General features: G+C 41.0%; 1 protein-coding gene across 6 annotated transcripts in view; it reads left to right on the forward strand.

The window, feature by feature from the left end:
- Positions 1-9,869, forward strand: part of ZFAND6 (zinc finger AN1-type containing 6) — a 38,317-nt gene extending 28,448 nt beyond the window's left edge. For all 6 annotated transcript variants that reach the window (XM_054213414.1, XM_054213416.1, XM_054213413.1 and 3 more), the window contains 3 exons: positions 1,015-1,115; positions 8,203-8,316; positions 8,923-9,869. In XM_054213414.1, the coding sequence (XP_054069389.1) occupies positions 1,015-1,115; positions 8,203-8,316; positions 8,923-9,071 (364 nt within the window). In that variant the 3' untranslated portion in view covers positions 9,072-9,869. The remainder of the gene's footprint in view (positions 1-1,014; positions 1,116-8,202; positions 8,317-8,922) is intronic.
- The last annotated feature ends 2,649 nt before the right edge of the window (positions 9,870-12,518 follow it).

Genomic DNA, 12,518 nt, shown 5'->3' on the forward strand with positions numbered 1-12,518 from the left:
TGATCACTATCTTGATTACAGGAGAAATGCATGGATGGTTGCTCTTAGACGTGCACTTCAAAAAATCAGTGTCATGTGTTCTTTTTTTTCTAAAATAAAAGCAGGGATTCAACTTCAGCCTCTGGTAATGCCTCATTTATGATACTCTGAGGAAATATCTACTAAATTGACAGTGCCCTCTTGTAGGCAAACCTGTCCTTCAAGACCTAAATGAAATTCTTGGCGATTAAAATTGCAGCTCCAATGCCCTGGGTTTGTCATGGACTACTGGTAGGGCTTTGCTGGTTCATGAGCTGCGGGATAATCCAATTTCTTGGATTTGGAGTGAATGCCTAAGTGGAAAGGCAGAAGAAAATTGTGCAAATGGGGTAGTGCTACCTCTCGCTTGGGACATCAGCTTTGTCTCGTTCCATAGCAGAGTTGCTGGGTGAGCAGTTTGGCTGCAAGTGACTAGTAGTGTCAAATCTCCTTCCCATAACTGTCCAGGGTGTTCCTCTGGGAGTTTTCAGCCATGCTGTGACTTTAGCAGTGTGGCTGACAGGGTTGAGAAGTTTGGCCACCACCACTTCACACTGTGACAATCTAAGGGGTTCTGTGTACAGCTGCAGATGCTTTATTACTGGAAACGTTGACATGCCACAATTTTCTTGTTCGTATCACTAGAACACCAAAAGTAGCTCCTCTACAATTATCCTCCTGACTTAAGCTATAAAATCCTTGCATATTGAATGTTGCATTGTTGTTTCTGTGTGGCAGGATGGTATGCCAAATTACCCCAAAATATTTTTTTCCCTTTTGATAGTTGAACTGGTTTATTGCATTCAGTATGAATGCAAAAATGCTTAATGTCCTTAGACACTATGGCATTTTTATATGGTCACAGAAACAACTTCAGAGTGAAATATTTCTGGCATGGTTTTTCATCAAGATGTACTCTAATGTATTTTTTTCAGGAATGCTCTGTAGAACGTTGACGTGCCTCATAAAAATCATAACTTTTTCTTTGCCCCCCAGCCCTGTGTCAAGTCCGTCACTTTTAACAGAATCTGTAGCATCATCCCAACCGGATAGTACGGCTGTGGACAAAACAGTACCCGAGACAGAAGATTTGCAAGGTTGGTGCCTAGTTTTCAGAGACAGAACTTAGGAATAATGTTTTTAAAACTTTGACTATTCTTCATATACTCCTGTTCAAGCGATGGCTTATTCTCAAACCCAAATATTCTGTGAAATCAGAAGGCAAAATAAGGCTAAACTTTATTTTTTTAAAAGGCAAGTCTTAAACTGAAAACTCTTTTGTTTAACTGGTGATTTCAGTATCTGATGTAACAAGGGTGTTAATTGAGGTTGGAAATGCACATCATAAATCAATCTACTGTTCTGTCTTTATGCCACAGCTGTTACATGTAAGTAGAGTTTTGAGTATCTGTTACTTCTCAGAGTAGTCATTTGCAGCAAATATCGCTGAGGTTTGTGAGCAGATTTCTGATAGAAGGTGTTATGACATAGCTATTATAGGAACAGTGTTAGTATCTTCTATAAACACGAAACACCTATAAAAGAACCTTTCACCAATGGACTGCAGTGGTGTAATATTTTGACCCACTGAAATTCACTGTATCAAATATAAAATTACCAAACCACAAACTCTGGTTTCTTGAAGGAAAATGGCTGAGTGTGTGATTTTAACTATATTGGCATGAAATCTTTATTGCTGGTACGATGTAAAGGGTTTTTTTTTTTCTCTTTGAATCTTTTTCTTCTTATGTGCAGGCTTGCAGAGCTTAAAACTAAAGAGTTTTTGATAGTATTTCTTAGGAAAGTGCAAAAATGCCAGATAGAAGTCTGAGCAAGTTTTGTATACTAATCCGTAGACATTAAAGGTATTTAAAGGTAAGTCAGTAAGTAGTCTGCCTTTACTTCTGCTGACACAGCTAAGGCTTTAGTGGGTAGAGTTACGTTTCTGTAGACGAGTCTAAACATACGAGTTTGGGTTTTCCACAGATACAACATGTAATTCCGCTTAAAGATGCTAAACAGAAGTTCTTTCATTGTACCTCTGGTACCAAAGTTCTGCTTTTCAGATACTTTTCTAAGCCGGAGACCTCCCTTTTTGTAGGGTGGAATGGAAGAGTCATTATTCAGCTACTGCACTGAGTAAGGCCGCCTCCTCATCACACAAACAGTAGCTGTAGAACTCAAAGAAAAGGTTTTAATGCTAATGCCACTTTGTACTAGCCTTTGAGATGTCAATTATTAGAAACATGTTTACTTTTAAAAAGGTATATTCTAGATGCATGTTCTGATACCTGCTTCTTTGTTTTCTGGAGCTGAGATCTCTTGTTGCCTCAGTTTTGACAATGCGCGTAAGGTGTGCTCTTAGTACTGCTCAGTGATTGTCCGGCCTTACCCAGCTTGAGAGAAGAGCAAGTGCTGAAAAGCTTTATGCTTCTTAATTTCTATATATTTGCACGACAGAGGTGGGTTTGCATACTAGGTTTTTAGTTGATATACCTCTGAGTAATGCGGATACAGCCTGTTCTGCAGTATGGGGAACCTGGGATGTGCTGCATGTCAGCTGTAACCCAGCTCCCACGCAGGTACATCCCTTTCTGGGAACCTCAGAAGTAGAACACCTCAGTCGAGCACGTGAATATTGCACTGCAGGTTTACGCTGATACGGATGTGGCATATATCAGAGAATATAAAGGCAACTTCTGTAAGATGATCTTCTTACTGCCCTGTCTTCTCCCACCCCCCCCTTCTTGTCAGTCTCATGATTCTTCATTTTCCATCCAGTGCCTGAATTAGTCTCTCTGTTTACATGTGTCTCTTACTTGCTTGGCTTAGCTGTAAGTTGAAACTCTAGGTTTGCAGTGTCTACTATCTTTTCACTGGGAGGTGGCGAGAGCGCTTTATTTTAAAATGATCTTTGATGCTTCTACTGTGAGGTTACTTGAGCCTGTGAAAAGACTTTTCCCAGCAAATTTTCAGAGGAATGCCTCTCTTCTTACCCGTTTGGATAAATTTATGCTCCTTCCAATTCTTTACCTCTAAAGCTAATTCTCCCTATGAGAAGGTAAGATTTCAAGGGGGTGTATTCGCATTTGACAGTAAGTATTTCAAGGTTCAACCTATATCAGGTGTTTAGAGTACTCAGCTGTGTCCTTTTCTTTGTACCATAGTGATTTCTAAACTAAGAACACCACTGCCATGTAATTGCAGTTCTAAATTACAATCCCTATTTATAACTCGCTGTGGCAGGGTCAGCCTCATTTTCTGAAGAGTTGTTTCTGTGCTATCCCTTAACTGAAAATCACAGGAAATATAGTGTTTCCAGTTTTAAAGTATTTTGCTTTGAAAGTGTAAGTTTGTAAAGAAAGCAGCTTACAGTGGATGCTAAGTGGATTTCATTGAGTTGTTGTCACAATTGTGCGCCCTAAAGTTTTTTGGTTTGCCTCTTTTTCCCTGCATCATTCAGAATTTGAATTTTTGGCTGCTGACAAGAATGTAATAGAAATGTGTGAATCAGAGTTATTTAGTATTGTCTGGCTTTGTAGCATTTATAAAAGAAAAAAGTCTCAGAACTGTGGGAGCTGGTCCCAGACTGAAGAGCTTATAATGCTACTTCTGTTGATGTAGGGGAAGAAAAAAGAAATTATGTCTGCTTTGATCATTTGTTCAGTATTTATTCTGATAAAAATCTTGCTGCTTTGGAACGTCTGTTCTGGAGCAGATTGTTTTATGATACTTGTATAAGTTAGTCTATTGTAGTTTTATGTAGCTGAGGGCCCCTTAACTCACCATTTAACATAATTTACTAGGCTACAATAACAATGAATGAAAGAGTGGGTGAATAGTTAGGCTTTCTTGGATTACTGTTAGGGTTTTTTTTTAAAGCAGACAGCTAGATGGGACTTGAGCTGTGTGCACACAGTCCTTGCTGTTTGCAGACAAGCTAAAACTACAAAGGGATAAAAATCCCAAAGAGCAGTTCAGATTTGTTTGTCTTCATTGGGTTCATGCATTGCAGAATAAAGAGAGGAAAACTATAGAGTATGTTAATAAATCTAGATTTTACATTTAGTGATTGTGTGATAATGCTTGTAGGTATGGAACACTGCAAAAAGTCAAGATGCTAGATGGGGGCCAGTAGAACTTTTTTTAATGTTCTTAAGTATCTTGAACATATGTTAAAGATGACCTAAAGTGAAACTCATTAAGGTACAATCCAGCTTTTCTAGTAGCTTTCTTCTCTTCTGAGCATCTCTCCAACTCATTTCAGATTGCCTCATGGACTGTTGTACCTTCGCTCAACACTACAGCCCTGTTAGGATTAGCTAGTCAGGATTCTGTATTTGTTAGCCAGGGGACTAACGGGGCTGCCTCACAGCAAGCCTGCAAGTGGGTAAAGAGGCACTTCGCATCTCTAGGATCAATGAGTTTGAAACCATCCAGGTTAGGATTCATGCTTTATATTGCAGGGAGATTTTTAAAGGTAAATGAAACTTGTCATGGAAGGCAGGAGCACTCCACCACACATGTATGGAGCTCTGACAACTCGAGAACGTAGGGCTAAAAGTATAAATCATATTAACAGGTCAGTTTTAGCCTCTCAGAGGCTGAAAACTTTGGAGAACCAAAACAGCTGCTCTGATTTTCGAACTCATTGCTAAATTGGAGAGATCCATATATTAGCATTGCAAAACGCAATCGGTCCTGTAATATGGCGTGGCTAGTGTTTTGGAAACTCAAGATTTCCAAACTGGATTTAGCTGTATTAACTAACTGAAAGGTATGTGGCTGTTCTTTTTGAGGAAGTCACCTGGTTTTGCACTCATCTAGGATTTCTGTGTGAGGTAAAACAGTTTAAAAATTTAGTCATTGCTGATTACGTTAAAAAAAAAAAAATTGGTATTAAAACAATTAAGTCGCTACAGAATTTTACATGGAGATAAGGTGGATCTACACTGAATGCTGTTGAACTAATGGCATCAACTTCAGTGGAGCTTATCAAGGCTACCTCAGTGGGCAGAACTGGAAAGGAATTAATGGATCCTTCAGGCTTTTGTGACAGTACCAGAGGCTCAGAGGTGGAGTATGATTATGACACAAGTGTAGAAAATAACGTAGGATATCCTGATTTACTGGATGAATGCTCCAGGGAGAGAGGAAACATTCACAAGAAAGATTTAAAACTAAATTCTGTAGGTAAGCGTGCTTTTATTTAACCTGCCTCTTCCTAACACTGAAATGGTATATTTTAGGCTGATTGCTTCAGTTTAGGGTTAAAATGTTAGGAAGTGTGGATCCTCTGCTTAGGATGAACCTCTGGAGAGGTGGGTATTCTTCCTCGATCTGGTCAGATGCGCTTAAGAGGTAAAGGTGGCTGTTAATATTCTTCCTGTGGGAATGAGGAACCTTTTTCTTTGAGAAGCCCTGCCTGGTAATCGAGGGGCAATACATGTAAAATGTCCACAGGAGGGAACAGAGGAGGTGCCAGGGATCTTGCAGCAAATACATGGAGTTCCGTGTTGTGCCTCTGGGGATGCAAGGACTGGAGTGTACTTTATCTCACGGGTGCTGTTTTCATGGGAAGTCGGAGTACACAAGTTCAAGCAGGGTTGGCACAAGCAAAGCGGTCGCAAAAGCTGCTGCCTTTAGGAGGAAATCCAGGCTCCGCTTGTGTTGATCAGCAAAGAACATGCTCTGTAAAACAGGGAACTTCTAGCGGCCAGCCCAACTTGTCAGCTCCAGAAAAATGAGAGTGTGTTCATGCTTTATTCTTTTTTGGTTAGCTGTCAGTTTGAACTGGTGCTGCCAGTGCTTCTGTTCTCCAGCTAAAGGCAGGGCTGGGGGCTGGGGGAAGGGAGGGAATGGCTTCAACCAGAGGAGGCAGCAGCATCCTGGAATCCAGACAGAAGTACCGGAGCTGGGAGTGACTGCGACATGTGTCCTGTGTGCTCCAACCTGGGTGGTATTGCATTTTACCTGGCTTTTTTCTCTTGTGTTGGTCACAGCTAGCTCATAGACTGAGCACTAAACGCTGGCATTTTGTCATCTAAAGGTGGCTCAGTGGTTGGGGTATTCATGATTATCATAGAGGATTTTGAGTCAAATCTCTGGCTTCTATGCAAAAGCAAATTGAGATCTAGAATTTATGGTTACTACAGTGGATACAAAGTGACTCGTGGCAGCGGTAGAAAAATCTTCCCACTCGGCTCTACAGTGAGCAGCAGCCCTTTAAGTATTTTTAAACCTTTTTAATGTGAGAGCCATACACACAAAGAAAATGTAAGTATGTGCATCTTAGCTCTGTTTTGCAGGGAACAGTGCCAGTTTTTCCTAAATTGGGCTAATAGTTAAAGAGGCTGTTAGTCAAACTTCTGTTGAGGTATCTGGATTTTGCTACAAATAGGAAATGCAAACTTGAGAACTTAGCTGCTAAACACTAACGCATGGCACGAAGCTTTCTTAATTAATAAACACTGCAATGTCTGTTTTGTGTAGCACTGCAAGAGTTCATTTAAGTCGTACTGCTTCTGATCCTCATCTCGCATCTCTTAATCGTTACTGCTTTTGATTCTTGTCTTGCAAAGCTTTGAATATTATCTGCCCACTCAGAAATGTGCCCTTTAACAGCCATTTAAAGCTATTGAATCTTTTTTCTGCAAACTATCAATTATTATAAACTTCAGGACAAAGAAAAGCTCTGCTTCTAACATAGATGGTGATTTTAAACTGATTTAATAAACCATGTATAACAGTCTATCTTTGCTAGATTAACCTTTGGAATATATTGTCCACTCAAGCAAAGTCTTTGCTGGTGGTCAGGCATTTTGCTACCTGTTGATGTTGCTTGGTGCAGACTACAGTGTTTTGATACACTTGCGAAAGTGGAAAGTGCCCTTTCCTTTGAAAAAAAAACCCTCATCAGAATAGCAGCAGAGGAAAAAAAAAACCCACCAGAATTGTCATGCAGCATAGCAGTCGGCTGGTGTAGAACTAGCACGGAACTCCATCTGACATTTTCCGCCTAACAAAAGTCCAGCTGCACAGAGATGCCTGCAGCTCTTTCCCTGACAAACGTCTGAGCTTGCTGTTGTATTCCCTTCTTTACAGGGTTGGTTCTAGCTCTGCTTCCATTGACACTCCTCCCAGCTGGAGCTTGCTTTCATTCTTTGCCTTTTTGCTGCAAATACTCCTAGCTTCTGTATACCTGACTCACTGGAGACTTGTCCTGCTGTGATCTAGCAATGGCTGGGAGGCAGAGATTGGCCTTTAGCCCTTCTTGAAATGAAGTTGGGTTTTTTGGTTTCTATTTCTGTTTTGTAATGTAAGGAATGTGCAAATACTTGAGGAAAACCAGCCAATTTCTATTTTTACCTGGGTCAGGCAAATACTACCATTACTTGTTTATGTTCTCCCACACAACCTGTAACCTGTCTTTCAAATGTGAGAGAGTATTAGAGTAGGCTGAAAGCTGTCCTAGCAAAAGTGTCTTTAAAATTAGATGTTTACCTGCTTCCTTCTGGATTTCAGGATAGTGTACCCTCCTCCCTGTAAGTCTGTGTGTCTTGAGCTGACGGTGTCTCACCCCAGGGAGTGAGTAGCCCCTGTGTAGGCTTTCTCCAGGTATGCAAGAGCAGCACCGTCACAGTGGTAGAGATTGTTCTGAAATGCTGCATTTTGTGTGGCCTCCGTACTGCAGCCTTCAGCAAAAATAATGTTGATTCAGTATTTGTAATGTTGATTCAGTATTTGAAAGGGAGTGTTTTACTCAACTGATCCTAATAAATGCAGTGCTTCTTGGAAGCAGACTTTAGGAACTGGACTAGTAACACTGGTGGGGAAACTCTTGGTGTTGGATTCTCTTCCCAGACCTGACAGCACTGAATCTTACTCTTAAACCGAACTTTTAATTAGTCTGTTTCTTTATGGTGTTTTTGTACTGTGAACTTTGTATGAGCATTTGGTGAATTATCTAATTAGATTGAAGGTCCAGAAGGAGGGAGTTCCAGTACCGCTACTGAGAGTCCATCGCACCTCGGACACAGAAGCTGCAGCAAAATGGCTAACCCCAAACGAAACCCCAAACCAAAAATTTACAACATGGGCTTTCAATTATTGTAAGACTTAGAGGAAGAGGGGAGAGAGACTGACATTTTTTTCCATTGTTCTTATTAACTTTCTTAATGTTAGCTTCAGTGTCAGAGAACGCAGAGCCTACACCTGAAGAACCAGACAAGTCGCTTGATAAACCAAAACAGAAAAAGAATCGTTGTTTCATGTGCAGGAAGAAGGTTGGACTTACTGGTAAGAAATTCTGATTTCACTTTTCTTAGAGAGACTTGTTTAGCCTCTGCACCTTTGAAAGTTTATTCTTTTAAGGGGGAATGGGGCATGGTCATCTTGATGTTGATTTGAAGGAACACTTGGCCACAGGTGCTTTCTGCTTGGCTCTTACTAGATTTAGTCATTCATGTATTATTTTGTTTTTCAGCTTCCTGTCTTTAAGTGAAATTCATAACTCCAGATACTTCCCTTTGGAAGTCTGCTTAGCTGAGGAATTGGATGATAGTTTGCTGCTGTCACTAACCAGCTTTGCAGTGGTTCAGTGAAAGGGCCTAAGAAAACTAGAGTCCTGCGGGGTGAAGATTCATAAACAAAGGAAAAGAGCAGGAGGTCTCTAGGAATGTGTCTTGTGATAGTGTGGTAGGAAGGAATGGTCAAGTCAAATCTTACTGTAATCACTTAAAAATATATTATTTGTGATTCTTATGCTTTCTGCAGCAGAGGCTCTTTGGCTGATTGACACTGGTGACTGAGATTTAATGCTAGTGAGTGAACACATTCAGGATTTAAACCAAACCAGTATAAATAAGAATATTGAAATTCCTAAGCTAATATTTCTGTCCACAGGGTTTGAGTGTCGGTGTGGAAACGTCTACTGTGGTATGCACCGTTATTCAGATGTACACAGTTGCTCTTACAATTACAAAGCTGATGCTGCTGAGAAAATCAGAAAAGAGAATCCTGTAGTTGTTGGGGAAAAGATCCAGAAGATCTGAACTGCTGCTTCTGCTGGAATACAAAATCCTCTGACCATCTGCAGATTAAATTGACTTGAGCTTTTTTCCTTAGTCATCAGGAATGTAGAGCAGTGTATCTTGCCTAGACCTTTTAATCATGCATGTCATCAGATGAATAGATTTTTTGTTTTTGTTTTTTTTTGTTTTGAAAATGACTCTGAACATTTATTTTCATTGCAGTTTTCTGTGGCTGAAGACTTAAGTAAACTTTACAAGTATTATCCTTTAAGATCATTCTAATTTTAGTTGAGTGCAGAGGGCTTTTATAACAAACGTGGAGAAAATATTGGAGGGCTGTGCTTTTCCAGGATAAAACATGCATGCGTTAACTTTGCAGTTTATTTTCTTGTTGTATATAGCTTTTCTCTGCAGCACAATTTCCTTTTTTTTTGATAATGCCTTGTATGGCACAACTAGTTATCAGTAACTGAATGTATTTTAATCATTATGGCTGCTTCTGGTTTTTTTTTTCCCATTAACGAGAGGTTATACATGTTCGCATATTAGCTTGTTTGCACCCTCTACCTATTTATGTATGAATCATTTGTAATGAGAGTGTGTGCTGAGATTGTCTGCGTGGTTTTTTTTTTTTAAATTGGTTTTTGTTTTTGTGTGTGTGGGGGGAAGGCTGTATGCACTTCATTGACTGCAGGTTTCATTGGGATTACATCCATCAGTCTGTCTGTACACAAATATGAAGAATGATCTGAAGTATCTGTGCTGTATTTATGTTTATCCACGTCTTAACTTTGATTAAATAAAATTTAAAAAATCGGAGCCCCCGTGGCTGTCACTGGCATCTGTAATTTGGATTTCTCTTGTTTTATTTTCATGGGCACCTTCCATTGGTGGTTCCGTTACTTACAGTGTATTGATCCACACGAGACCGTCCATATCCCGGTGCCATAAGTTCTGATTTATTTTTTTTTAACCTTTTTGCCTATAACTGTCAGAAAGAAAATACAGTTTCCAAAAGCTCCCTACCTTGTGCATTGATACATTCTGCCTAGGGAGTTCTGTGTTTCTGGTGCAGCGTGTCACTCGTGCAGGAGTTGGGGTCATTTGTGACAGCATACTTAAGTTGGGGGCAGAGCTACAGGTAAAACGAATGTGGCCAGTGACTAGACTGAGGATCTGTGCATGTGATTCCGGCTCTGGGAGATACAGCTGTGGTGTTTGTGATCCAGTGTCTGACAGGCAGCACTGCACAGACTGCCTTGAAGTTAGGTGAAGGAATGGTTCTGGAGACAGTTTCTCCAGTGACATGTCCTTTACTCTGAGGCTTGAAATCCATAGACTTCAACGTTGAACGCTGCCACAACCACCCTCCACGTGCTCCTTCGCAGATCTGCAGGCTTGTAAGTGATCCCCATTTGGGGGTAGGAGGAATTGTTCTTTTATTGTCCTGTGAGGGGTGCTCAGTTACTTTTTTAATTAAGACCGCTTGTCTTGTCAGATCGTAGTCTGTTCTTCAACCATTCAACCACTCGGGTCATCTGTATAACTGCAAGGTTGAGCGGTTTATGTAGTACCATGGTAACTTCAGCCACTGCTGCTTATCGCCAAACTTAACAGTACACTAAAGCAGAACTAATTCCTCTCCAGATGGTTCTGATCTGCAGCTGAAATTTCACTTGGTGACTTGCTGCTGCTTTCAAGCATTTGTGAAATAAATGAGATTGCGTGGCTTTGTTTAAAACATTAAATTTTTAATCAAAGCTAGCCACATCCTTTAAAATTCTGAATGCTCTTTAAAAGCTATGGCTGGCAATTAGTAGATAAAGCACTGCATTTAGCATATAAACACCAGGCAGCAGAAGGAGCTTTCTCTATCAGATATAGCTATAGAAAGTAATCTGCAAGACCCAATAATAAATGAAGTATCTCGTGCTTGCAAAAATGGTTTAACCACAATCTATGAAACACATGGGTTTTGTAGTAAAAGAGGGAATAAATAACTCTTTCTGGAAAGTTTTGGTAATGGTCTGCCTTTTTTATTGGTCAAAGATCCTCTATTTCCTCAGAGCATTTGCTAAACTTCCTCTTACGCGGCACCGAGCGTGGAAGAGCAGCAGCGTCTTCTCTCCGGTGGGTGTTTCTCCGTTTGCTTTCCTCATTGCTGCCACTTCCCTATTCTCTAATCCTTCTCTTCTCGGTTTGACTCCTCCCTCTTCCCTATTTCTGGTCTCTCCCTTCCTTTTCGCTTCCCTACACGCCCTCCCCTCCAGTCCACCCTTCATCTGCCACTGATGCTTCTGGGCCAAGCAGAGAGGAGACACTCTAGATCTCGCAATGTGGGGGGGGAAGCCACTCCTCTTGGTGTCTTCTGGTATCTGAGAGACTGAAAGAAGAGAAAGTACAAGAATAGCGACTGACTTTGGAATTCATATACTACGTTTGCTGCTGCCTGTTGTGAAGCAACAACTCTTCTGGCCCTTGATTATATCGTAGGAAATGTCACTAGGCCAAGAGGAAACCTTCCTTGCAGATCAGCATCAGGCCCTTCTTCCATGCCTACTGTTCTCAAAGCAATCTAATACACCTCCTTTGGCCTGGCTTGTGGAAGTTCTCGGAATATTAAGTATTATTAAGAATATTGAAAGTGCCCTGATACATAAACCTGCATCCGCCTTTCCCTGCCGCTGGAGAATTGCGTGTCATCATTTATTTGCTTTGGCATCGGCTCTGTGTTACCATGGTGGTTGAGCCGCTGCTCAGCCTGGGTAACTAGCGGCGCTTTGTATTTTGTGGCATCAGCTTGAGGTTAGCGGCTGAACATCTTAATTAATACCAGCACACGTGCAGCGCTACGCAACACTTGAGTAAATCTGTCTTCTCGAGATGCGCAGTGTGTATCTGAAACGTGCTTTCAGGATGGTTTGGGTTTGATTTTGGAATAAGCAGGTTCTACCCGAGTCCTATATAACCTTGGCATGAAACATCTTTGCTGTGTTAAAAACTGTTCCGCCAGTCAGTGGAATGGAGTTGTACCTTAGGTACAGGGATTTTACAGAAGTTTGTGCTAGGTATTGTATTATTTAAATAAGACCCCCTTTCAAACAGCACCATGGGAGCTTACGTCTTCACGAGTGAGGAGCTGTCACAGATGGGCTGTCATCAATGGTGGTGTGTCATCTTCCACTGAATATCCGTACAGTTTGCTGCATTTCTTCTAATGAGGCTTCTCTGCCAAAAAAAAAAAAAAAAACAAAAAAACAGAGCAGGAAACCAGTTCTTTGGCTTGGCAGTCACAAGCATCTAATGGGTTCTATCGAGAAGGGGTGGTCTTTGCTATTTAGTTCTAATTTTAAGGATATTCCCTCACTGGTTGCTGCTTTTCCTGAACATGGGTGAATTTTCTCTTGCAGGTGGGAGAAAGCTGGGGCTGGGAGCAGAAAGACCAGCCCCCCCCCCGTGCTCTTTAGG

This window comes from Rissa tridactyla, chromosome 9 (assembly GCF_028500815.1).
Source record: "Rissa tridactyla isolate bRisTri1 chromosome 9, bRisTri1.patW.cur.20221130, whole genome shotgun sequence".
NCBI classification, from domain to species: Eukaryota; Metazoa; Chordata; class Aves; order Charadriiformes; family Laridae; genus Rissa; species Rissa tridactyla.